At 37.9% G+C, this 25,900-nt stretch overlaps 1 protein-coding gene across 1 annotated transcript in view; it reads left to right on the top strand.

The window, feature by feature from the left end:
• Nucleotides 1-25,900, top strand: part of triob (trio Rho guanine nucleotide exchange factor b) — a 150,180-nt gene that overhangs the window by 74,170 nt on the left and 50,110 nt on the right. The window contains exons 9-17 of the mRNA XM_084726265.1: nucleotides 7,337-7,528; nucleotides 8,698-8,829; nucleotides 9,274-9,504; nucleotides 11,598-11,720; nucleotides 12,230-12,421; nucleotides 15,179-15,348; nucleotides 16,038-16,212; nucleotides 23,459-23,654; nucleotides 25,636-25,802. Coding sequence (XP_084582391.1) covers nucleotides 7,337-7,528; nucleotides 8,698-8,829; nucleotides 9,274-9,504; nucleotides 11,598-11,720; nucleotides 12,230-12,421; nucleotides 15,179-15,348; nucleotides 16,038-16,212; nucleotides 23,459-23,654; nucleotides 25,636-25,802 — 1,578 coding nt within the window. The remainder of the gene's footprint in view (nucleotides 1-7,336; nucleotides 7,529-8,697; nucleotides 8,830-9,273; nucleotides 9,505-11,597; nucleotides 11,721-12,229; nucleotides 12,422-15,178; nucleotides 15,349-16,037; nucleotides 16,213-23,458; nucleotides 23,655-25,635; nucleotides 25,803-25,900) is intronic.

The following is a 25,900-nucleotide window of genomic DNA, read 5'->3' as shown; positions in this document are numbered from 1 at the left end:
TTCTGTGAAAAGTTACAGGAATATGAACATGTGATAATTGTACTATAAAGCTAATGGACAAACCTTTGATCACTGTAGTAATTAAAAAAATAAATGTTCATGTTGTATAAAATAATTCTGCGTACACTGAAAGTAATGATTCTCAGGAAAGCTTGCAACAGAAACTTCCAAAGCCTCTCTTTAGCAGTCCTCCATCGTAATAAATCCTTCAAAATTTTATATCTAAAAACCTGAATAATTGTTAAGTTTCCTGCAATGTCTTTCACTTTGTCCAGAATCATAGCCTTTATAAAACATTTGATCAAAGATTTGTGCTGTTTTTCTTCTCTGATGTTCATTGACTACTCACTTGTTTCGTTCTTCAACTTGATTTCCTCACGTAGCTTCTGTATTTCTTCAGATATTTCCATATGACTCTTGGCAACTGTTATAAAAAGAGATTCAATTTAATCTTTGACAGAGGCCAAGTGGGATACTGATTCATATACACAATTCATGCTGTGAAAAGTTACAGGAATATGAACATGTGATAATTGTACTATAAAGCTAATGGACAAACCTTTGATCACTGTAGTAATTAAAAAAATAAATGTTCATGTTGTATAAAATAATTCTGCGTACACTGAAAGTAATGATTCTCAGGAAAGCTTGCAACAGAAACTTCCAAAGCCTCTCTTTAGCAGTCCTCCATCATAATAAATCCTTCAAAAAGTTATATCTAAAATCTGAATAATTGTTTAGTTTCCTGCAATGTCTTTCACTTTGTCCAGAATCATAGCCTTTATAAAACATTTGATCAAAGATTTGTGCTGTTTTCTTGGGGTGATGTTCATTGACTACTCACTTGTTTCGTTCTTCAACTTGATTTCCTCACGTAGCTTCTGTATTTCTTCAGATATTTCCATATGACTCTTGGCAACTGTTATAAAAAGAGATTTAATTTAATCTTTGACAGATGCCAAGTGGGATACTCATTCATATACACAATTCATGCTGTGAAAAGTTACAGGAATATGAACATGTGATATTTGTACTATAAAGCTAATAGACAAACCTTTGGTCACTCTAGTCATTTAAACAGAAAAATGTTCCTGTTGTATCAAATAATTCTACAACCATTAAACATAATAATTCTCAGGACTTTATACAATGAAAACTTCCAAAGCCTCTCTTTAGCAGTCCTTCACTGTAATAAATCCTTCAAAACTTTATATCCAAAAAGCTGAACAGCTGTTTAGTTTTACACTGTTTGTTTTCACTTTGTCCAGAATCATAGCCTTTATAAAACATTTGATCAAAGATTTGTGCTGTTTTTCTTCTCTGATGTTCATTGACTACTCACTTGTTTCGTTCTTCAACTTGATTTCCTCACGTAGCTTCTGTATTTCTTCAGATATTTCCATATGACTCTTGGCAGCTGTTATAAAAAGAGATTCAATTTAATCTTTGACAGAGGCCAAGTGGGATACTCATTCATATACACAATTCATGCTGTGAAAAGTTACAGGAATATGAACATGTGATAATTGTACTATAAAACTAATGGACAAACCTTTGATCACTCTAGTCATTTAAAAAGAAAATTGTTCCCGTTGTATACAACAATTCTACAGAAATTTAAAACAATAGTTCTCAGGAAAATGTACAATGAAAATTTTCAAAGCCTCTCTTTGTAATAAATCTTACAAAATTTTACATTCAAAATTCAAAGCACAAAAACAATCAACAATTGTATTAAATTAGGTAAATTTACTCCTAAAGGGGAGGGGGTGGTCAAGGATTACACCTCAATATATGATATTACAAGATTACCCTAAGTGAAGTAAGTCACTGCTTCTCTGTATGTTAATACAGTGTTGACTGTATGTGAGTCACTTTTTTCTAGATTTTTTCATATCTTTTTTGCCTTAGGGTAGGGCTGCACAGGATTGTGAAAAAGAAAAATCATATTGCGATTATTTTGACAGATGATGTAATTGTGATATGATTCACTATTAGTGAGAATCATCACTTTTGCATCAGAATTTTCATTTTTTTTCTGAAAAAAACTTGCAAAAAACAATCATGATGGTGTGACATTAGTTTGTTGTTTGTTGTTGCCAAACCAACAAGCTTTCTTACATCTGGAGAACAAGATTCACAGGCCAGGGCATCTTGGCAGCACTGCAGTACTTCATTGTAATGCTGTTTTGTCACACATCTTTCATTTATCAAATAATTGCACCCTCTGAGATTTGGATATTGCACTTGGCCATATTGTGGTTTCAGTAATATTTGTTTCAATCATGCAGCCCTACCTCTAGGGCAACATCTGCTGCATCTTTAAGGTTGTGATTTCATAAAAGAAAGTTCAGGCTCACAGTAGAAGATGAGTCCAAGCAGCCCTCCGAGTAACAGAATACAGACCAATGCCAGACATACTGTGGTGCACTTGAAGAAAACTAATCAGAAGATAATAATAAGGTTATTTTAATTTGACACAATGGTATGTTATTGTTTTGTGTGTCTGCATTTATTGTATTTATATTATTTGAATTTAAGTATGTACCTTACCTAATCCAGCTGGTTGCTTCATTCCAGGTCTTGTCTTTGCATTGACTGGAGGCCGTCTGATAGTGATGTATCTGTCAGGTAGAGGGTTGTTGGGGGGTCGTGCAGTGTTTGGGTTTGGGGTGTTTTGCTGGGGACTCCAAGTTACAGACTCTGGTCCCTTCGAATCATGGTCCGCTCCATGTCCTCTTGAATCCCATCTTCCAAGTGTATCTCCATTTTCATAAGTGTCATCCTGTTCCAACCAGTTGTCGGGGTCCATTGTCATGTATTCATCACCAGCAGAGTCTGCTGCTTCAGACTCCTCCATTGTGAAGTTGTGTTTCTCTCTGTATGTGACTGTGTGTTATATATGCATTGACCACCTTGCGGTTGGTTCTAATGATTTAGCAGGAAGGACTTGTTCTAGTGGGAGGAACTTCATGAGACTGCCTCTTACCAACCCCAACTTATTACATCTTGCATATGTAATCTTAAATTACGTTTTAAGAATAGACTTGATCACAAAGGACAAAATATAGAGATGCAGGTTTACCTCCTGCAATGATGCCACACAGTAAATAGAAGCTTTGATATGTTCTATAAGGCCTGAAGTCCCTGGCAGGTGTTGTTAGAATGATTTATACAACATTATACTGTCCTCACTATTATATAGAAAACCAACAAAAACACATATGAAACCTTCATGATCCCTGTGGGGGAACCAGTAGCTGTGAATGAATTAACAAAATTGCCAAATATTTTCAGAATATAGGTCCCAGTAGGTATGCAAGGGATATATCTGGCATCCCAACATGTTCAGTAGAATACAAATGGAAACAGTCCTGAAGGCATGAGGATGATTTGCCTTCATTGTGTATACAGAAGATTTTTTTTAGAGATTGAGAATAGCTCCAGTGACAACTGGAGGCAAGTTGATCTGTGAGATTAGAAGTCTACATGTGAACAGTGACAATTATTCAAAGCTGTGGTTTACATTATTTGGGTGGCTTGTTCTTGTTAAGAAGAATTGGACACTGACTTTATCTGGCAAAGCAGTGTGTGAATCTTTTAACCTAAAATCTACTTCTTCTTTTTTTTTGAGCCAACACAAAATCACGTTAAGTGTTTCTGTTGGTGTTAAGTTTCAGTTTCATTCAGGTTTTTGTGGGTCTTTTTTGACCAATAGGTTGTTGTTGTGTTTTTGTTTTTTTTTGCATTCTGCACAAGCAGCTTATTAATGAGCCTATGCAAATAGGTGCACTCTTAGTGTTTCAATCAGAAGTGTCTATGGGGAAAAGTGCAACTTAGTTAGCTTAAGCTTAGTAACCTGTATTCTAAAAAGTAACTCTTCCTGCCCAAAAGGACACTAATATGAGCTGCACTGAATTGGTGATATGATTATGCAATTTGACATTCAAAGTCAAGGGAAGCTAATTGGCTTAAACCAATTTGCATCATTAACCTGTTCGTACAATGAACTTATTAGCAGCCTGCTCGCTCTCACTGGCTTTCTGAATGTTTGGGGCCCCTTGTTCACTCTTTCACTATTTCCTACTTAATAAATACTGAATAGTGTACGGTACACTATTCAGTATTTATTAAGTAGTAAGTCTTTAATGTACCCTACAAAGAGCGGCAAAGTTGGATTTTAGCCACTTATATGTAATAATAATAATTATAATCAAGAGTAATTAGAATGAACTTTATTTAAGTATCTGCTTTCATACAAAATATGCAGCACAGATAAAAACAGGACAAACAGAAATCACAAAGTCAGGCAACTGGATGTATCAAGTAAGAGCAAAAAACATTTGAAGGCATAATCAGCTACTGAGAGAAAAAAGGTATTGAAAGTCATTTAAGGCATAAACTGTCATTTAAAAATAGACTATAAGGTCGCAGCAAGGTTTTTTTTTTTTTAATTTAACATTTAAACATTTCAACAGAGCTTGCCTCTGATATGTTTGGCGAGGCTGTTCCATATTTTTGGAGCCTAACTGAAAAAAAAAGCTTCATCTCCAATGTTCTTTTTGGTGGGGTTTTGGGTATCCAGAGAGTCTACAGTAGAGAATCCATGAAGAAACATAAAACTACAAGGAAATCTGTGATGTAGGATGGTTCTGAGCCATTGAGAGCCTTATCTATAAGTAGAAGGACAATTATAGAGGACACAGGGAACCAGTGAAATTTAAATCATCAACATGTTGTGTCCTTCCATATAACATTGATTCATGCATGTAGCATAGGTGAGGTGTATTGGGGGATTTTAGTTACAAGCATTCTGCACATTATAAATACTAACTTTCATTCCTTGCTTGAACTTTTGAGGACCCTATATAATATTAGTATATATCACTTCATTTTTGTCATTGGCCATTCTGCTGTTGTGAACAGTTGTTCATCTTCCTCTGTAGTCCTTTCACAAAGCAAATACCACTGTGGCCTTATTTGTGTTCCTTTTCTGTAGATTGATTGATTTCTGGGTCAACATTGTTGTCCTCTTTTCCCTCCTCCTTTCTCCCTTTCTGTCTTACTTTCTGTCTGACTTTTTTCTCTTGCCCCCTGCCCACATCAGGTTTGAATTAGGAATACCTTCTGCCTATCTGTACCCCACCCTTCCCCCTCTCTGTCCATCAGTTTTGGATTAAGACTTTACCACCCAGTGCGTCCGAGTACTCCGGTCTCTGTTATTTAATCAAATTCATAATGTCCCACAGATGGCTCGAAGGCCTTTAGGCTTACAGGTTGTGACTGGTTGTGTGTTCTGCTTCAGGTCTATTTGAGTGTATGTCCTTTCAAAAAAAAAAAAAAATCATAGTTTCTTGTGGTGTATAATACTTTACCAGATCTATACAGTTGTAGCTTAAAGTTCGTTTTCCTGTTCTTGTTCCTTTGTAAAATGTATAATAGGATTACTGTAGCTCGACTGTGCACTGCTGTGTAACACAACTTACCTACTGCTGTGTATTTAAGAGTTGTTGGACTCCCTCATGTGCAATACTTCTAAGCACACCACTGTCTGTATTATCCCCAAGTCAACATCAGACTTAATTTACTGCTTTTGATGTCCCAGTGTCAAGATTTTCCTGGATTTTGGACAGTGGGGGATATCTTTACTTGGTCTGAATGCAAAAAAAACTCCTATCAAGTAAAAGTAACGCTATTCAAATTTCTAAACCCTAATTTCAGGAAAAACAGACATCATCATCATCATCTGCAACGTTGATGAAAATGCATCATTTGTCTTCCTAGAATCACTCTTCCCAAGACCCTGCCTCTGTTTGAAGGCTATGGCTGGTGTTCGGTTCATCTCTCCACCCTGTTGTGATTGAAACAAGCAAACTAAGAGCCATAATAGGGTCCAGGAGCAGTAATTGAATAGAATAATAACAGGCTGTTAACACAGTTGTTAATTAGCGTTTGCTGATCCGTGCCTATCTACACCAAACAGCTTGGAGCCCATATATTAAAAAAGACTGAAAGATTAAGAGGCAAATGGGTCTCTTTTCATTATTCACATGAGGTATGCCTCCCAAGTGAATGACTTTTTAATGTCCACAAGGTTGTGTGTGTGTGTGTGTGTGTGTGTGTGTGTGTGTGTGTGTGTGTGTGTGTGTGTGTGTGTGTGTGTGTGTGTGTGTGTGAAGGGGATGGTTAGCTTATTACCAAGCTGCATGTATTGATTTAATTCTCTCTGATATTACTCACTGTGTATGTTAAAGTAATTTTGGTAATTTCTCATGTTTTACAAACACAATTTGCAGAAATTCAGCTAGTCTTGGCTGTTTGAAGATACTGTTGCATCATGGCACCCAAAATGTAACCACAACAATACTTTAATTGGCAGCTTGTTAATTTACTGGGGCACAATATCAACATTGCATAAAAAATCGTTGTTTATGAGTCACCAATGCCTCATGTTAGCTGTCCTTAGATTTAAATCATTGGTCTTTGATTGCAACAGCTTCGTTAGCACACAGTTAGTATTAACTTTGTCTACCTGTCTGTCTACTGTATATACATGAACTTATTAAGGATAATCATACTAATTAGGGATTATACTTTACTAATTTTGATATTAGGGATGGGTAATCCATAATGTTTTTATTTCACAATTTATTATCACAATTTTATCACTATTGATACTGATAATTTTCCAAGTGGGAATGTTATTTAAAAAAAAAAAAGGCCAATATTGAGAGAAAAAAAGATCTGACATTATAAAAGCAAGCATGAGTGTTTTGTTCTAGAAAGGTCTAAAGTGTAAAAACCTGTATATTTTACAGACATACTATGATCAAAATTATCTTCTTGGTTTTGTTCATCCTCACTATAACTGCTGCGGGTGTGTAGTTTTTAAATGTTGCTGTCGTGTTTCTTCTGTGCGCCACTTTCTTTTCACAGATAGTGCTTCTTTTTTCATATTTCCTTTCCTTTCTGCCATTCTCCATTGATGTGTTAAACTCTCACCAGTCCGACGTGGAAGTGTGTGACTGTGCTGCACGCTCAGTTCTCATGTCTCCAAGGTTTCCACAGGCATGTGACATGGGCAAGATAAATATGTCTCTTAGGGCTGGTCATTGGCACAAACATTATATAAAAGTATGGAAAAATGTTGATGCAGTCACCCACATTTTGTATGTATATAGTATTATTTATTTATTTATTTATTTTGAGGAATTGATGCCAAATGAGTATTTTATGAGAACTGATGTATCCATCCTCCAGAATTTATCTGCCTGTCTCTATTTTGTATATATTTTAACATGTGCGGTCTTGCTTCTCTGGTTCTCCTTAAATGCAGAACGTGTATGTGAACATCAATCGGATCATGTCAGTGGGGAACCGGCTCCTGGAGTCGGGCCACTATGCCTCCCAGCAAATCCAGCAGATCTCAGGACAGCTGGAACAAGAGTGGAAGGCCTTCGCTGCAGCACTGGATGAACGCAGCACCCTGCTGGAGATGTCTGCCAGCTTCCACCAGAAAGCAGACCAGGTACGGACACACAACAATCACATACAATCAGCCTGCGTGCATACAAACATTTCTGGCTAGAATAAATTAACTGTTGGCAGCTCCACTGGAAATGCCCCAAGGTATTTGCATATATTTTTAAAGTTTTAGTTCTTACACACATACAATACATTCAGTGTAAATAAGAGGTGGAATGAAGCATATTAGATAATGATGAGGCTGACAAGATCTTCTATCTGAAATGATTGATACTGCTTTCCTTTTTTGCTTTGCTTGCAGTAATAACGCATTAGTTACTCGTTGAGGCTGAGTGGCCTGCTCTGTACAGTCTTCAATGCTCAAGACTTCCTTGCAAGCTATTGATATGTTGTTGTCAGTATTGGATTGGAATATTGCAGTGATCCCTCAAATGTGGGTATCAAACACTTGTGACAAAGATATGTAATGGAGGCAGGACATTTATTAACAATAAACAGAATAACAGGGCATGTTCAGGGTACCCAAACAGTAAACTTTCATTGGTTAATTATGAATATTTTTTGTGAAAAGGAAGGAAGAATATGCCCTGGTGACAGAAAGTGCCATCAATAAGGTGAACGCAAATAAGGACAGTGTGTTGTATGTTCTGTCAAAAAAGTTTTTTATGTCAGCACATATCAGGCAACATATACGCCAATACAGATATAGACTGATAGCTGTGATAGCCAGTATCAGCTGATAGTATTGGCCAATTGTTATATCTGTCTGACACTGAGAAGAAATTCAAATTCTAATGTGTGTGTGTGTGTGTGTGTGTGTGTGTGTGTGTGTGTGTGTGTGTGTGTGTGTGAATGTAATTATAGTGTAAGTTTATTTCAAAATGAAAACTAAATAGCAAAGTTGTTCAAGTTTTGCCAAAGATCACTACTGCTTGGATGTAAAGGTCCCATCCTGCATACACAATGATTAGTGCTTTTACCTACCAAAAAGTATGGTTTAGCATGTACTGTAGTAAAATGTAAATGTACAATAACAGTTTCAACAGAGACAGCTAAAAATTTGAGAACAGGTAAATCAAACCTCAGTGGTCATCCACAGTGTTAATAGCATGCACTGTGTATAATATAGTGCTTGAATCTACATAATATTGTATGCCTAGAAATATGTTGGTCTGTGATATGGAGTGTTTATATTGTGCGTTCTCTCTCCAGTACATGACTAAAGTGGAGCCATGGTGTAAGGCATGTGGTGAAGGAGAGCTGCCCTCTGAACTCCAGGATCTGGAAGACACAATCCACCATCACCAGGGACTGTATGAGCACATCACCACCGCATACTCCGAGGTCAGTACACACATTCATCCATGTACACACACACACACACATAGCCAGGTGAGCGTGCAAACAAATGATTATGCAAAAATGACTTTCTCCTTTGCAGAACACAAAATAGGACTGACAATTATCCAAATCATGTATTCAAAATATACACAGATGCCTTCAATACAATAGAAAACAAAATCTCTCCATTATCCATTCATTTGTGTTTGACTTTTATGTATTTACACGCCTGGCCTGAATAAATCTGTCCACATAGTTACTTAAATTTTTCTCTGGTTATATCATTAGATTTAGTTGTATTTATACTGACATGATCAATACATTCTCTCCAGCTGATTTCTGTTCAATGAGGAAGTTAGCAGCTGAGACATGAGGCATTTTATTACTCTTCAACGAGATGCTTGACAATTTTTTGCGATATGTCAAATTGCACATAATCTTTTACAGGTAAGCCAGGATGGGAAGTCTCTTTTGGACAAACTGCAGCGACCTTTGACGCCAGGAAGTGCTGATTCATTGATGGCATCGGCTAACTACTCCAAGGCCGTGCACCATGTCCTAGACATCATCCATGAGGTCCTGCATCACCAGAGGCAGCTGGAAAACATCTGGCAGCATCGCAAAGTCCGCCTACACCAACGGCTGCAGCTGTGTGTCTTCCAGCAGGACGTACAGCAAGTAAGAGACGCATATAGACACACAGAGCATAATCTAACTACAACAAGACCTCTAACCTCTGCTTCAGCAGGTTTTGGACAGACGTGCGCTCTCTTCCTCACACACACACACACACATGTGCACATACACAGCAAAGGCTACAGGCTACAAAGCACTACCAATGTACAGACCTAAACTTTCCAACATTTCTAACGGAAATTATCAACTTTTTGAGCTGTTCACAAGGATTTTCATTATGTGGGAATTTCACCAAATTTATTTTGATGCTATTCCAAAAAAAAAAAAATAAATAAAGGACCAGTGTGAAGGATTCAGTGGCATCGAGTGATAAGATTGCAGATTGCAACCGACTAAGTACCTCTCCTCTCACCCTCCCCTTCCAAGCATGTAGGAGAGCATATGAAGGGTCCAAAACTCCTGAAAAATACAAGAAGCCCTCCCTAGGACCAGTGTTTGGTGTGTCTGTTCTAAGTTATTATAGAAACATAGTGACCTCCATGGAAGAGGATCCATGCCCTCTGTAGATATCAAGGGCTCACTCTAAGGTAAGGAGTTTATTAAACACTAATTAAAACATACTTATGAATATTTAGATTTCATTTTTTCTGTATTCTACCAATACAGCCCCTTACAGGACATCTAAACAGCCGACCGATTCAATCACGAGCAGGGCGCAGTTGTCACTTGTTGAAGTGTCCTTTGACTGCGCTGCAGTTTGTTACCCAGCACAAGTCAGTTTATTCTCAATATGGCAGTCCCGTGCCTGGATAAATGTGAAGGGTTGTGTCAGGAAGGGCATAAAAAAGCCTGTGCTAATCAAATATGTGGATCCATACAGGTTGAGTGGTGCCTGATCTGCCAAAGAGCAGATGATCTGCTGTGGTGAGATACTGGGGAGCTGTCATGTTGTCCCATTTATATATGTCAATGTTCCAAGCATGTAGGAGAATCTACAGGGGCTGCAAAACTCAAACAAAATGCAAAAGAGACAGTGTTTGGGTTACTGTAAAATGCTTGTGTTTCCCATAGTTGAGTAAAGGTGGTATTGCTGTAAACAGACATTTTTACTAGCAACATTACACATGTATATAATATCTATGGCTAATAAATAACTATGAGGAAGCTGTCCCATCATACAAACATTAGGTAAAGTGAATAGCAGCGCATACATTAAATGTTACTGCCTCACTATTTTTTAATGGTTATAAAACCAATAAATCCAAGAATAGTATTCTGCGAGTGTTCCATACTGGATAGCAGGGGGTGTGATATTAAGATATAATATAATCAGCTCCAGCTTCAAAGCCTTTTTTCACTTCCTCCTGGGTTTTCACAGTGAGAGTCTCTATCTCTCTCTGTGACTGTCTGGATGGCAGAGCTCTTAGATCAAATCTACTGAGTTGGTATATAGTGTCGTCTCTGCGTTTCTACCCTTTGGGCATGAACTCCTCTCTGCCCCCTCCCTCCTTCTCTCCGTCTCTGTCTTGCTGTTTCTCTGCGCTTCTGTCTTCCCCCCTCTTCCATCCACTCTTTCATTACCCTTTTCTTTTGGTAGTGGTTTCCATGGTGATGCAATTTACTGTCACATAAAGTGTCGAGGGCATTGTGCACATGTTCATGTGTGTTTGTCCCATCAAAATATTCTCTCAGAGACCTTGAAAAGCATCATGAAAATCCCTTTCATTGCTCCACATAGAAACATATGAAGTATTGCCATCTGTTTAATAGATAATAAGGTAATTATGTACAAAGATTTACAGCTAATCTCATCCACAGTGGAAATGTTGACACTTAGCACTGCTCTGGATTTCCTATTAGGCGAAACCTAATTGTCCACTCTCATGTAATTTAAACATGACAGACTGCAGATGGAGAAAGAGTAAAGAAGAGGGGATGAGCAGAGAAGGAGTGAGATGACATCTATAGACCAGTGTAACTCTAATGGGATCTGAGTACAGCCATTCCAGTCAATTGCACCCCCTACTGCTCAACCATGTATACTGCATTATAAATGTACAGTTACCCTGTGTAGTTGTGCCCATTTAAACTATGACCATATTTTGTACTGTGTGTGTGTGTGTGTGTGTTTCAAGGTGTTGGACTGGATAGAAAACCATGGTGAGGCCTTCCTCAGTAAACACACTGGTGTTGGAAAGTCTTTGCACAGAGCCAGGGCTCTGCAGAAGAGACATGAAGACTTTGAAGAGGTTGCACAGGTGAGTTTTTAAAGTAATGCATTTCTGCCTGCGACATACCTGTTTGTTTAGCCATCAAATGCACATTTCTTTGAAAAAACATCAAAATCAAAGATCATATTTTTAACAAAATACCTCTTTTCAATATTTATTAGTATTGTAACAGTATTGTAGGGTTGATGCTATCACAAAAATATTACTTAAGTGAGATTTTTGATAATTAAAAAAGTAATAGCAATGTGGATATAATGACATTGATATAAAGTGGATAAAGGCAAATAATAGATCAGCAAGTTAATTTCAGAAAATGACAACATTTTTCTGAAATGCAGACTTTAAAACTAGGACAAACATTCATGCCGTATCATTAAAAAATGATGTCCTAAATCTAAGATGACATCTAGTTTCATATCATGACATTGATACAATATTTAGATATTGCCCAGACTGTAGACTAGAGCAGACTATACCAGTCAAGTGTGTGAGATACTGTAGTCTCATTTTAAAAATACGTAATGTGAACATTTCAGAACACCTACACCAATGCTGACAAGTTGCTGGAGGCAGCAGAGCAGCTGGCACAGACCGGAGAGTGTGACCCAGAGGAAATCTACCAGGCTGCCCACCAGCTAGAAGATCGCATCCAGGACTTTGTGCGACGTGTTGAGCAGCGTAAAGTCCTGCTGGACATGTCTGTTGCCTTCCATACACATGTCAAAGAGGTGTGTATTTCCATTCCTTCCCTCAACCCCAATTAGCCCCATCAATTTGACTTCTGTTTTGTTTCAAAGACGGGAGCTGAGATGGTAGAGGGTTATCAATTTATTGATCACACACCAGCTTTTTATCATATGCAGGAACAGCATATCTTTGTCATATATTTGTCTACCATCAACAACTGACTCATTAGATATATGTTGCAGACAGGCATTCTATTATATGAACACAGAACTAACTAGAAAGCTGAAACCCAGCACTTTCTGCCACCAAGGCTACATCATCCTTTACATCTGTTGTTTTCATAATAAAGAACAAACACAATACTATATATCAAGACGAGAGGAGTGGAATAGAGGATTAGTATTTCTGAGATGTAACCTGACGCCGGTCCATGCAATGGCCTAAAAACAAATAAAGAATCTTAAAATCAATTTTGTACTTCAGTGGTAGTCAGTGCTTCTTCACTGGCTACCACTAAAGTACAGAATTGAGTATAGTACAATGGAGATATGGTCTCTCTTATTGGTACTATTGAGGAGTCTCGCTGCTGCCTTTTGAACCAGCTGCAGGCAAGATAGTCATGACATCTTCTAGATGTGTGTGTGTGTGTATTTGTGTGTCTGTGTGTTTAAGAGTGTAAATATCCATCATCCCTCAAAGTGCTCTTGAATATATGCCAGTCATTATGTTCTCGCTGTTAAAACATCTGTGCTTCCTTTCCTTCTGTAGTGAACTTGTGTTTACACAAATTAAAGACAACCCTTTGATCATGATTATCATGCCTTAAATTTTCTTTATTATAATTTACCATGTCCCTTTAAAAAAAAAAATAAAGAACACGCAAACTACACAGTACATGACAGGAATCTGTACGTGCTGTGTGGACAAGGTGCTAATCACTACACCACTCCCTTAATTCTTGTTAGTGTCATGGTAATATGAAAGTCATACGCTAACACTGACTGTCAAAATTAACCTCTCCACACTGACATAGCACTGTGCTCTGCGTGTGTTAGCACTACATCCTGTTTACATAGAGTCACAGAGACAGTCAGAGCCACAACGTTATTAATGAAGCTAGTCTTTAATGTCCATATGGACTAATCTCCTTCATCCCATCTGTCAGCTCACACTAGTGCAGGTCACTGTGTTTATGTGTGAGCCTGAGCCTGTGTGTGCATGTCCTCCTGTGTGTGTGTGTGTGTGTGTGCATGAGTGAATGTTTCCAGCTCTCCTGCCCATCACCTCTTCTAGTTCTGTAGAAGCCTTTGGATGCGGTCCAACATGTTGAAAGGCAACAAACAGTATGTGCAGACAGAGCATGAACTACACTGGAGGAGAGGGGATTCATCTGCACTGATATTCATGAAGTACACAGACAGAGTCACTCCAGATAAAAGACAATATCCTTTGGTAATATTAATAGTGTAAATTAATCTACTTTAAAGGGACAGTTCACCCAAAAACCTAAATTATGAATCTGTCCTGTTACCTTTAGTGCTGTTTATCCATGTAGATTGTTTTGGTGTGAGTTTCTGTGTTTTGGAGATATTGTCTGTAAAGATGTCTCCAATTTTAATGCTCTTTTAATGTTTTATTTTAATGTATTTCTGTACTCATCTATAGCACTTTGAAAGGCCTTGTGTCTGAATGGTGCTGTATAAATAAATTTGCCTTGCCTTCTCTATGATATAATGGAACTAAAGGCTTGTAGTGCTCAAATTACAAAAAAAAAGTTTTTTGTAAATGTACTTGTCGGAACTATTTATATAAGTAGTTCCAGTAGATTCTTCTGTAGAAAGAAAATTGGTCATACATGAAAGGGCTCACAACAATGTTTATGGATTATTTTTGAAATGTATTTTTTGGTGCTTTGAGCACTACAAGCCAAGCACCATTTACACCCATTATCTCAGAGAGACGGCAGACATCTCTACAGCTGATATCTCCAAAACTAAGCAGCTCACACCAAGCTAGGTGGATGAACAGCACTACAGGTAAGAGATACAATGTGTATTTTTGGTTTTGGGGTGAACTTTCCCTTTAAAGACAAAAAAAAAGAAAAGGTAAACTACTGGGATACCTATTTTGAAAAAAGGGCTGTGAGATTTAGAAAATGTCACATATTTTGTATTGAGCATCCTTGTGCTCCCTCAACCAAACACTGAAAACCAAAGCTAGTCTCGTCAAGCCTAATCAAAAATAAACTGCCACCAGGCTTTAATAAAAAAAAAAAAGCTGACTCAATCCTTTGTATATTTGGTTGTCAAACAACAGTGACAACGTCTATATACTATAGATGTAAGGTATAATACAACATACTGTATGCTACTTTGTGAATGACGGCAACATTACCAAAGTAGACGTGTTTTTGAGTCGACAGTGTGGGTGTTAGACAAACCACGGGTTCCAGGGTCTCTCTCCTGCAGCCTGGATAGTGTGCCAGGGCTTTAGTACACTGAGCCAATTCACCCAGATGGCTAATCTGTTACAAAGATGACCGTTCACAAAACACCAGCTTTGAGCAGAACCGGTTGGATTTGATTTCTGTCGCCCATCTTCTGTCTGTCCATTTGGCAGCTTGTCTATCTATCCTTACATCTGTGTTTAACTCACAGCGCTCTGTGTATTCTGCCCCACTCCCCTTCAGCATGTGTATTCTCTTCACAACAGGACCGTTTGGCTTTTTTTTTTCTCTGCACTACATGCACATGATGCTGCATTTTAACTGGCTTACCTTTCCTGTCAATCACTGTTAGCTGTGGACGTGGTTGGAGGAGCTTCAGAAGGAGCTGCTTGATGACGTATACGCAGAGTCAGTGGAAGCCGTGCAGGACCTGATCAAGCGTTTTGGCCAGCAGCAGCAGACCACCCTGCAGGCTACTGTCAATGTCATCAAGGAGGGAGAGGACCTCATACAGCAGCTCAGGTGTCAATTATTATATGCTACATTATTGTCTTCACATTGTATTACAGCATATAATATACATGCACTTATCCAATACATTAAAGGGATAGTTTGAATTATTTGAAGTGGGGTTGGGGTTGAGGTACTTATCGATTGCCAGTGTGTCAGCTATAGTAGATGGCAGTCGGCATGCCTCCAGTTAGGAGAAGCAGAGAGGGACCCCCATACGGAAGCTAAGCGATGAACTGCCATGAAGAGGAACAGCAAGAAAAGGCATTTTAGCCAATTTAGAAAGGTACACATAAAAAAATAAAATCAACCCTACTTCAAATAATATAGAATTATCCCTTTAACACATACCAACACACTCTCTTAAACTGAGAGTTTAGAGTAACAACCATAATGAATTCCTGTATCACTGAAAATGACATCTTACTAAATACCAAAACTAAGACGTGCAAAGCTTCAGGCCTCAGTGATTTGACAGTTTATCTGCAATCATTGGACAGTTGAGGAAAAGAAATCCCAAAGCTATGAAGAAAGATAGAAAGAGTTTTCTTAAACAGACTAACTAAACTGGGCAAAAGAGAGAGGAAAATACTCAACTCTTGATTTCCTCAGAGATGTCTTCACAAGAACTGCGGGCCAAATCTCTGACTACAAATGTACTCCACACCTGTAACTCCCCTGTATTTGACCTCTGTCCACAGAGACTCAGCCATCTCAAGCAACAAGACTCCCCACAATAGCTCCATGGCGCACATCGAGAGCGTGCTGCAGCAGCTGGACGAGGCCCAGGGCCAGATGGAGGAGCTGTTCCAGGAAAGAAAAATCAAACTGGAGCTCTTCCTCCAGCTCCGCATCTTTGAGAGAGATGCCATTGACGTGAGTAGGCAGGGGACGGAGGCTCGGCGTGTGATGGATGTTTGTTTTTGTTTTATCCTGCAATGTTCAGACAAAAGTGAAAGTGAGAAAAACAGAAAGAGGAGAAGGAGTTTGAGGCTTGCACAGGATTATGAGAGCCAGAATCTGGTGGGAGCGGAAGAAGAATGTGGACTTGCGTGGATAATATCTGAAGGGAAAACAGCTGAAAATAAACCTTCACTAATGAGCATGAAAAATGTCAGAGGTGGAGCAGAATTTATGAACTTTTTTAACTCTTGATAACACTTTATTGGGAGGGGTGTGCATAAGACTGTCATTACACCAGTTGTTCCCTTTCCGGTATGCCCACTTTCAGAAGCTGAACTAAATTTGCACCCCCACCCCAGAATTTTTATTGATCTTTAACAATAATTGGGGATGGAACTGATTATGATTGTGGTCATAATATATCATAATACATGATCATGTTATAATCATAGCAAAGATATTTTTGTCTTTGATTAATGTCAAGTTGTCATAAAAAAGACATTTCAAACAATGTCAACTTTGCATTCAAAATGACATAATTGACCTAATGATACTTAATGACAGCAGTCATTCGTTAAACATTCGTCAAGACTCCTTCATCTTAATGGTAGGTGTTATGACATGGCTATATATGCATACATGTATAATGATGCAGTTATGATAGTCTTATGCTCACCCTTTCAAATAAAGTTTTGCCGAAACCAAAAACTGCAGAGAATGTGTTAAGTTGAGAAAAAGGGAATGATTTGTGCCATATTACACCTTTTGTTTTAGCGGCTTAGTAGTTTTTTCTTAAAAGATCTGTTCCATGTGGCAGGGGACACACTGAAAAACCACAATGACTGTGACTCTGAGCTGATGGACCGTTACACTGTAAAAGGGAGATTCAGTCCTGTAGTGAGGATTCCCGCTGGTTCAAAGCTTGGTTGAATTCACAGCGATACTCTCACATGTGCTACATTAAAAAAGTATTTAGTTCCACTTGACGCATCTCATCCACTGCCTCATTCCAATTTTGTTTCCTCCTCCCCAACCAGCAATTGGCTTCATTGTATCCACTAAATCCTTAATGTCCAACTGTGAGAGTGAATGCTTCTCTCAGCTGGTGCTCAGATATGTTAACTGCTCTTTTAAAATATTATTTTACGTTTCTCGTGATGTTTATTGTGGCTGTCGAATCAGATTTGTTGAGCCACTCTATGTTGACAGATGAATTACACTCAGTCACTGTGGGAGCGAAGGCTTAGAGCAGAGATACAGCACCATATGCATGAGGGTGATGTACTGTAAGTGCAAAATGGGGTTTGTGGAAACCAATCATGGCAGACGTGATGAATGAAAGCATGTATAGAAATAGTTTTCAATAATAATCGCCTCACTAGTGTGATGATGAACAGCATTTTTAGGCATTTTAAGGATGGCAGTAGTCAGTGTCAGTTAGTAACGCAGTCAGTCATACCTCAACAACTATTGGATGGATTCACCTGTGCCCAGAGGATGAATCCTAATGACTGTGTGAAAAAAATTTCTGGCAAAACTTTTTGAAAAATGTCAAAAAAAAAAAAAATTTAGACTTTTGTAAGTGGTGATCACTCTTGTGCTGTTATGAGGTACAAATTTTGATTGATCCAATATTTTATACATTGTAGGTTTATAACCTGCAAAACTAATGACATTCACATAAACCTCAGCTACAGTTTATGTTTCATGCTAATTAGCAAACTTTAGCATGCTTACACACTCAACTAAACTGTATTATTTTTAATAATAATTCTTATTATTATTGTTAATATATTATTATTTTGCAAAAAGAACCACTGTGATTTTATTGCTGTAGACTTAATTGCTCTGAAAAAATAGTTATGCGTTTGTTATGCTTCATGATATGCATTTAAATGCACAACAATTCATCAGACTACGTTTAATGTTGTAATGCCTGCCGGACCTGATTTTACAGGCATAAGCAATTTTAGGCCAAGCACCTTTTGTTTGTGTTAATGCTCAGAAATTTAGTAATTAATTATAGTGTTTCTATTAATACTCAGCTGCTATTGTCAGCTGGATTTTCAAGACACAAACAAAGTGAACTTAAAGCGACTGCAATTAGTTTTTAACTGGTAATGAAACCGTCTCAATGTATTACTAATGTCTGTATACGACCTAAGCTAACAAAACTATCTGTGAAAAGACTGGCTATTTCTGTATTGTTATTATTAATACCTGCCACCAGGTCGGATTCTCCATGATGAGATGAGCCTGTGTTTACATTTTCTCAGGCAAAGTTACAGTGAGTAGTACAGTGTGTTAACAGTTAAAGGAATGAGGAGGATATTTTCTTTTGGATAATATAATTTTTGACATTATATTTTATGACTTTGATGATCTCCTGACATTAATGCCACTAACAGCACAAAATCTTTCAGGACATGGCTCTCTGTGAAAAAGCACTAAATACTTATTGTAGTCATATTTAAAGATATTTAACTTGTGCAAAATATTGTCAATCGGCAGCCTCAGACTTATATCTTAAAGCGACATTAGTTTAGCCTCATCACTAAGGCACTAAATTTTTGTTTTGTCATTGTTTACTACTTAAGCTGGTGTTGTGTGGTGATGCAGCATTACTACACAGGAGTGGAAATGTGTGGAAAATTAAAACAAGTTATAGATCTCAACAAGTTGTTCAAATCATAAAGAAGTAAAATATTATATTACTGTTCATTTCCAAACTAAATAAATGTTTTGTGCATTTGCAGATCCACTGTGGTCTGTATATTCTAAAAAGGAAAGAAATTGGAGGTGTTGTTATTTATAGGTTATTATGCAATGGTTTTACTGGTACGGCCCACTTGAGATCAAATTGGGCTGTACAGTATGTGGCACAAGAACGAAAATGAGTTTAACTCCTCCGGTCTAGAACTATGTGGTGTTTTATTCTCCTCTACTGTATGCCAGCAGAAGTTCTGTGGTTGGTTTCAAGTCTTTTGTGTCAGCATTGTTAAGTCCAAAAGAACAGATAAGTCTCACATTAGCTCTGCGTGTCAAGTCAGGGAATCATGGTGGATCTGCTAATCTCTCGTGCTGAACACTGAAGTACGCCCACACATACACACAATTAGACGGAGGATTAATATGACACAGTGCTTGAGCATGAAGATGGGTGGAGGAGGCCTTTGTTTCCCTCCACTCCCTGCCCACACAAACACATGCACATGCACTGCGACACTCCCTCCTGGCTTGAAGGAGGTGTGTGTTTGAGGTGAGGGCACGGGGTTGAGGTGAGACGTACAGTTGTCTCTCAGTGCTTTCTTCTCTAACGATGAGTTGTGTTGTCACTGCAGACCAACAAGAAAAATAAAATAAGTGGTTAGAGAGGAGACTTATCTCCTCACGTTAGTTAGTTTTCACAGTGTTGGTTGCTGATGGAGATGGTCTTTCTGCACACAGAAGGCATTTTACTCAACTGTAAGAGGAGAGGAGAGCAGAGTTCAAAAGAGTGCTTGGTAAGTTTCTACTTTGTTGCCAGATTTTTAAAACTTATCATATTGGTTAGAGAAGTTTTTATCTTATTCTGCTTTAAAATGACTTGAGAAGATTACTGTGTGTGCTAGACAAGAACATTTAGCAGGGGAATTTGTGTGATTTTCCTGCAGTACTTTGTAATGAGGCAAGCGCGCTTTTCTGCATTGCAAGAGAATAATGCTCTTTATTGCATGATAGGTTTATCCTACTTTCTGTATAAACATATTCAATGAGGAGGTGCACAGAGAACCTTTCAGTCGTGAAATAGACTTTTATGTGTTGTGCTCTTCTTAAAAACGACTTTAGTGGATCTGCAATAAACCAAGACTAAAAAAGTTGTTTTGACATGGGTTTCACCACATCGTGGATGTTTCCATGGTCCAAGGCTGGTCTTAACCGAGGTTTGAGGACATTGTGAATGTATGCTCTACCCATGTTTAGGTATTGTTTCCAAGAAAGCTTATTGTCTGTGACCTCCCTGCTGTAATAGTCGAATAAGTGGAAAGCAGCTGCCTTACAAGCTATTACACTTAGAATGGTGAAAAAGAATAAAGGCACAGTAAACTGAGTGGTCTTCCTTAAAGATAAATTGTTGGAACATATGATCCTGAGGTATTGCAATTTTTTGTAACTTTGTGATGTTTAGACTTAGTGAAAAGAAGAGAGAAAGAATTTGTATTCTGACAGCTGCTGTAGAAAAACATTTTGCAGCAAAATATGTGTTTACTGCATCCATATCTACATACATTGTGCCATGGATATTGACAGATAAATTTGTGTTCTACTGATCACAGTGGCTTATGTAACGCTAGAGGCAGGTGAGAAAAGAAAATGGTTTTATTTTCCGTGTTTATGAACAAGTGGGGAAAAAAGGGGTTTTGTAAGGTGAAAGAAGAATGTTTTTAAATTCTTTTGGCATCTGTAAAGTAGGTGAAGAACAAGGTTTTGCCAGCATATTTTTGAAGTTACTTTTTTTCTTCATCCATGAAACAGGTTAAAAAAGTTTTGGTGAAAAAACATTTTGCCAGGACAGTTTTTCAAAGTGACTTTTCTTCATATTTTGGCAGGTGTAAAAAAAATTGGTCAGGATTATTTTTCAGTATTTGTTGTTATACAATAATAAGTGCTTCAACAGACTTAGAAAATGTTTTTTTCCTCACTTGCCTTCCAAGACTTCTGTAATGGCTGACCACATATTCTGATATATCTGCTGTGTATCTACAGTTAGCGTCTGTGCTAGCCACTTTTGGTAAACCACATTAGCTGATAGGCCCATATTGCATTGCATGACTACACATTATTTAATTATAGAAAAAGAAAAAACACTGGGACTTTTTCTGTGCTAGTAACAGGATTAAAAAAAAGATATTTATGGTGAAACATAGAGCAGGTTAGTGACTAATTCTGACTTTGAGGTAATTGATAGCTACCTGGCTCCCTGTGGCTCCTCTTCTTTGTCTGTATCATGAGGGTTGGAGAAAAATACAGCTTATCCTATTCATTAAAAAGTTAATTATAGGAGACAGAGAAACAAAGATTTGTTTGTTGTTTATGTAGATGCACTGTTTCCTGATTGTAGCACTGTTTTCTGATTACTGAGTACAGTTTTCACTTTTTTTCAGCTCAGTTTATGCTCATTTCAAAAGGAATTTTCTGTTCATATTTAATTTGTTCCAGCTATTACGAGCAGTTCACTGCTATTCTCTGATGTTTCCTAAATGTTGCAAATGACAAATAGCATAATCATACCCTTAGCCTGCAATAAATTGCTATTGCTGAAATGCTTCACCGTCCTTTGCCAAGTTTTAGCAGTATAACACTGTTACTGCACTATGAATCACACCTGTATCATGGTGTTCTAACATACTTTTATAGGATTATATCAGTTCTAGCCTGTAGAAGTATAGCTGAGAGATGGTAGAAATTAAAAAAACACAGAGAGATCACATTTTCTTCTTCTTCCTTAGCTGTTGCTTTTCTATCTATCTATCTATCTTTGTCACACAAGAGTACGGACGTGCAAAAATGGTGCTCCTCTGTCCCTTTATTACTGTGTTATTACTGTCTTGTAAAGCACAAGGTAGCAGTGTTTCAAATGAAGAGGACAGCTGCCAAAGCATCTCATGTTCATTTTCATTTATGCACACAGATCAAATTTTACCACCACTACTACTACTGTATTAGATATTCATATTTCTTACATATATGGCTTAAATATATTCTCATAGAGTTCCATCTGTCAGGTCCTGGTAACTCCATATGTTTCAAAGTGACACGTTCTTTACAGTAGTTCAGTGGGTGACAGAACAGCTGAACGTCAAACTGTCACCCATGTCAGTAAAGTAGATAAAACCACAGATGATGAAATTTGATCATTTTTATCTTTCACGAATCGTGTTATGGTCACTGCACAGCAAATGTCCATCTCAAAGGTGCAGTTACAACACTGAGATTTGATTTCACACCGCACCAAATAAAAATGGTGTTGTCTGTTTGAGCACATGTATGCCAGTTCTACATTAAGTCTTGAAAAAACAGCTAAATAATGAAAAGACCAGAAACCTTGCTGTAGGCTCACATGATGAGCTCAGCATAATCATTGTTTCCATACCATTATTTACAGTATAACACAGTCATGCCATACAATTTGCTATTCTTGACAGTTTCACTTTATACCTGAAATACTGTTCTTATACGCAAATTAACTCTGATCACCATGGAGCAAGGTTGTAAAAAAATGCAGTTTCATCCCGGGTCACATCAGTGTTATGGTTGCCCTCAAAGGGCAAATGGGTTGTCGGATTATATACATGTACCTACTTGTTATCACACTACTTAACTGCCTCTGAATTCGGTCATTATTGGTTTTAGTAATTACTTAATTCACATAGCTCTGAAAGCAGAAGTCTAGAAAATTAGATAATACACACAGACACTACATTTATTTTCAGCAGCACACACAGAACAGTGAGCGAGTGGACTGTGAGGAGATATTTGATGAATTTAGTGAGGAATATGTGCACTGGATAAGAACTGCATAAAACCCCACCTTTAAAAATGGAATTAAAACCTGTTTCTAGTAACAGGTTTTACTACAATGGTAACTCCATATTCCCTCGAGCAAGAGGTGGGTAAATTCTTAAATTAAGTGTACTAGACCGCATGTGTTTGTAAAAAAAAAAAAAAAAAAAAATGGGAAAAACAACACTGACAGACAGAGCTGGATGGTGCCAGGATCAAGGTGCCCCTGGTATCATGATTCAGTCTGCGTAGGCAGTCAGAGACAAGCGCTGACATCTCGGTACATCTGCTTTACCAGCCATGCATCACCAGTGTAATATGTTATCCGTTATTATGGCAGTCAGCTCAGGTTACAGCGATTAAACTGTCTGACTTGGTATTCAAAAATTCTCTTAATCATAAAATTATATGGATAATGAAATGGCTGTGCTGTTTTGCAGAGCTTTACAGTCCTGTGAATGTCTGTACCAGTGAAAATAACTGAAGAAAGACTTGTTGCTCCACATAATTTCATATATTGATAAATGTCAAGAATTTGTACAAAATAATTTTGTTCATCACCTCTCAGTGCCTTTCATTTGAATAAAAGGTAATTTTTTTCATGCATTTTATTATCATCAGTTTACTTTTCATCCTGTTTCACTCCCTCTGTCTCCATTCCTTTACTCCCTCTCAGATCATCTCAGACCTGGAGTCATGGAACGAGGAACTGTCCCAGCAGATGAGTGACTTTGACACAGAGGACCTGACGCTGGCTGAGCAGAGGTTGCAGCATCATGCAGACAAGGCGCTTACTATGAACAACCTCACCTTTGATGTCATCCACCAGGGCCAAGAGTTGCTGCAGTATGTCACAGAGGTCCAGGCATCTGGTGAGTGAGGCAATAGAAATACACTTGCTAAAATATTTTGTCAAGAACGGACTAAGTGCACCACTGAAATATGGAGGCAAAATAATTTTCTTTTGGAACTACAAAGTCATTTTAACTTGAGGTGCAAAAGCAGATTTTTTGAAATGTGGTTGTACTGCACCCCCATTTTGGAGAAGCAGAGAGCTGATGTGGGAAGCTAAGCACTGTACTGCTGTGGACAGGGTCAGCAGCAAAATGTTGTTTAGCCACCCAAAAAAGGTCTACCTAAAAAAATCAATACCAGATGGGAAACTGATACCATTTTATCAACCTCCCCACAGCCACCAGACTCGTTTTAACAAAAACGTTTTAACTTACAGAACACGGGAGTTGCTGATCTACTGCTGCCTCAGTTGGGTAGTTTGTTTGTGTTATTGTGTGACAGTGTTTTAAAGCATTGGATCCAGCCCCTGGTACTCCTGCTGCTTCTTTAAAGATACTTATATAACTACATAAAAAAATTTTGAACTGTCCATTAAGAGGAGATTGGTGCTGAATATGTTCGGAGTAAATAAATGGAAAGAAAAAGAAATTTATGGAAAAAGAAGGAGGGAATGGAAGGCAGATCTGCTTTTACCAAGCAGATTGTGCCTCTTAATCCATAGAGTCCTGTTCACGGTTGTGGTAAACCACTGGTCAACACATGCACACACAGAAGTATATTTTTTTCATGACCAGGACCACGCCTCCTGTGTTGTCGTGACGTTTCACTTCAGATATTGTCACAGTACAAAACGCACTGACGTAATGCAGTAATCTGACTCTGCAGTCAGCCAGCTGTTCTGCTCCAGCTAGCTAAATGGTTACCTTAACAATAGTAGATATGCGAGAGCTATCTCTGTAACGTGCCTTATGATGATAATTACTGACTAGACCCAGCCTTGCTGCTAGCATCATGACAATGCTGCTCTGGAATGCAGGACTGAAATGTGAGTACACATTATTCTAATGCTACAGTTCTATGATTTAAAGGTTTTTGCAGAAAATGGCTTTCAGACATGATTTAGTCTGGTTCCACAAGATCAGCATTTCACTGTCAGCATGGCCTTATGTTAGTAAAATGCCATCCATGAATAATATTTTAAAATGTAAAATCTGTGTCCGTCTAGCTGTTGCTCTTCTATAGATGCAGATAACACAGAGTACATTCACGAAATATATATTTTATACTTTTCCCTCTACCTCTGTGTATAGTATGTGGATTCAGTATTGACAGAGATGTATGCAGAATACCCATTTGTCCTTGTCAGTAATAATAAATGATTGAGTGAATAACTGTGTGTAAAATGCATAGAAACAAATGTTCTTTATTGTCTTCTTTTTAACTCATTTGATGCTTATTTTTTGACATTGTTTGTTTTATGTGTGGTATTTGCTTACTAGCTCATTTGCTGGCTCTTAGGAATGACCTGACTAGGTGTCTATATAAAACATGACTATTGTTGTTTTGCATTTGTAGTTAATAGAGAAGGAAACAAAAGTGAGAAAAAAGGGAAAGATGAGAAAAGTCTATTTTAGCTCACTTAAAGAATATTACCTGTAAACTTTAATTTTGTTGTGTAATTACCCTAAGATGCTATCAGTTTCTCCATCTATAATAGTGATGCTCATTTGAAAAAGGATAAAGTTGTTCTTTATTTATGTCTCTTAATGTTTTGTTATTTATATGGGTGTTAAGTCGGCCTTCTACAAGCTGTGAGGGTTTATCTTGGGTGTGTCTGTCTACAGGACTACATTGGTTTGATTTTCTATTTTGCTCACTTTTTGACCATTGTGTTGTGTTTGTTCTATGTTTATTGTTTTGCTTCTTGTCCGTTGATTTATGTCATCTTTTCTTAAATTAAGAAACAAATTGCAAACGCAAGACAAATGCGCATAAATATAGTATTATAAAAGACGGAATGTGTCATTGCAACACAACAAAATGTCTGTTGTGTTGCAGGTGTGGAGCTGTTATGCGACAGAGATGTGGACATGGCCACACGGGTCCAGGACCTGCTGGAGTTTCTCCATGAGAAGCAGCAGGAGTTGGACCTGGCGGCAGAGCAGCACAGGAGACATCTGGAGCAGTGTGTCCAATTAAGGCATCTACAGGCTGAAGTCAAACAGGTACATACTTGAAGAAGAAGAAAAGGACAAGAGAGTATAACAAGGACAGACAATGATACAGCTTTAAAGCAGCGATTGGAAGGTGGGGGTGGGATTTT

Source organism: Lutjanus erythropterus, chromosome 9 (genome assembly GCF_056507025.1).
Source record: "Lutjanus erythropterus isolate fLutEry1 chromosome 9, fLutEry1.hap2, whole genome shotgun sequence".
NCBI lineage: Eukaryota > Metazoa > Chordata > Actinopteri > Lutjaniformes > Lutjanidae > Lutjanus > Lutjanus erythropterus.
Note: the sequence above shows the minus strand (reverse complement) of the source record. Positions and strands in the feature narration are given on the sequence as shown.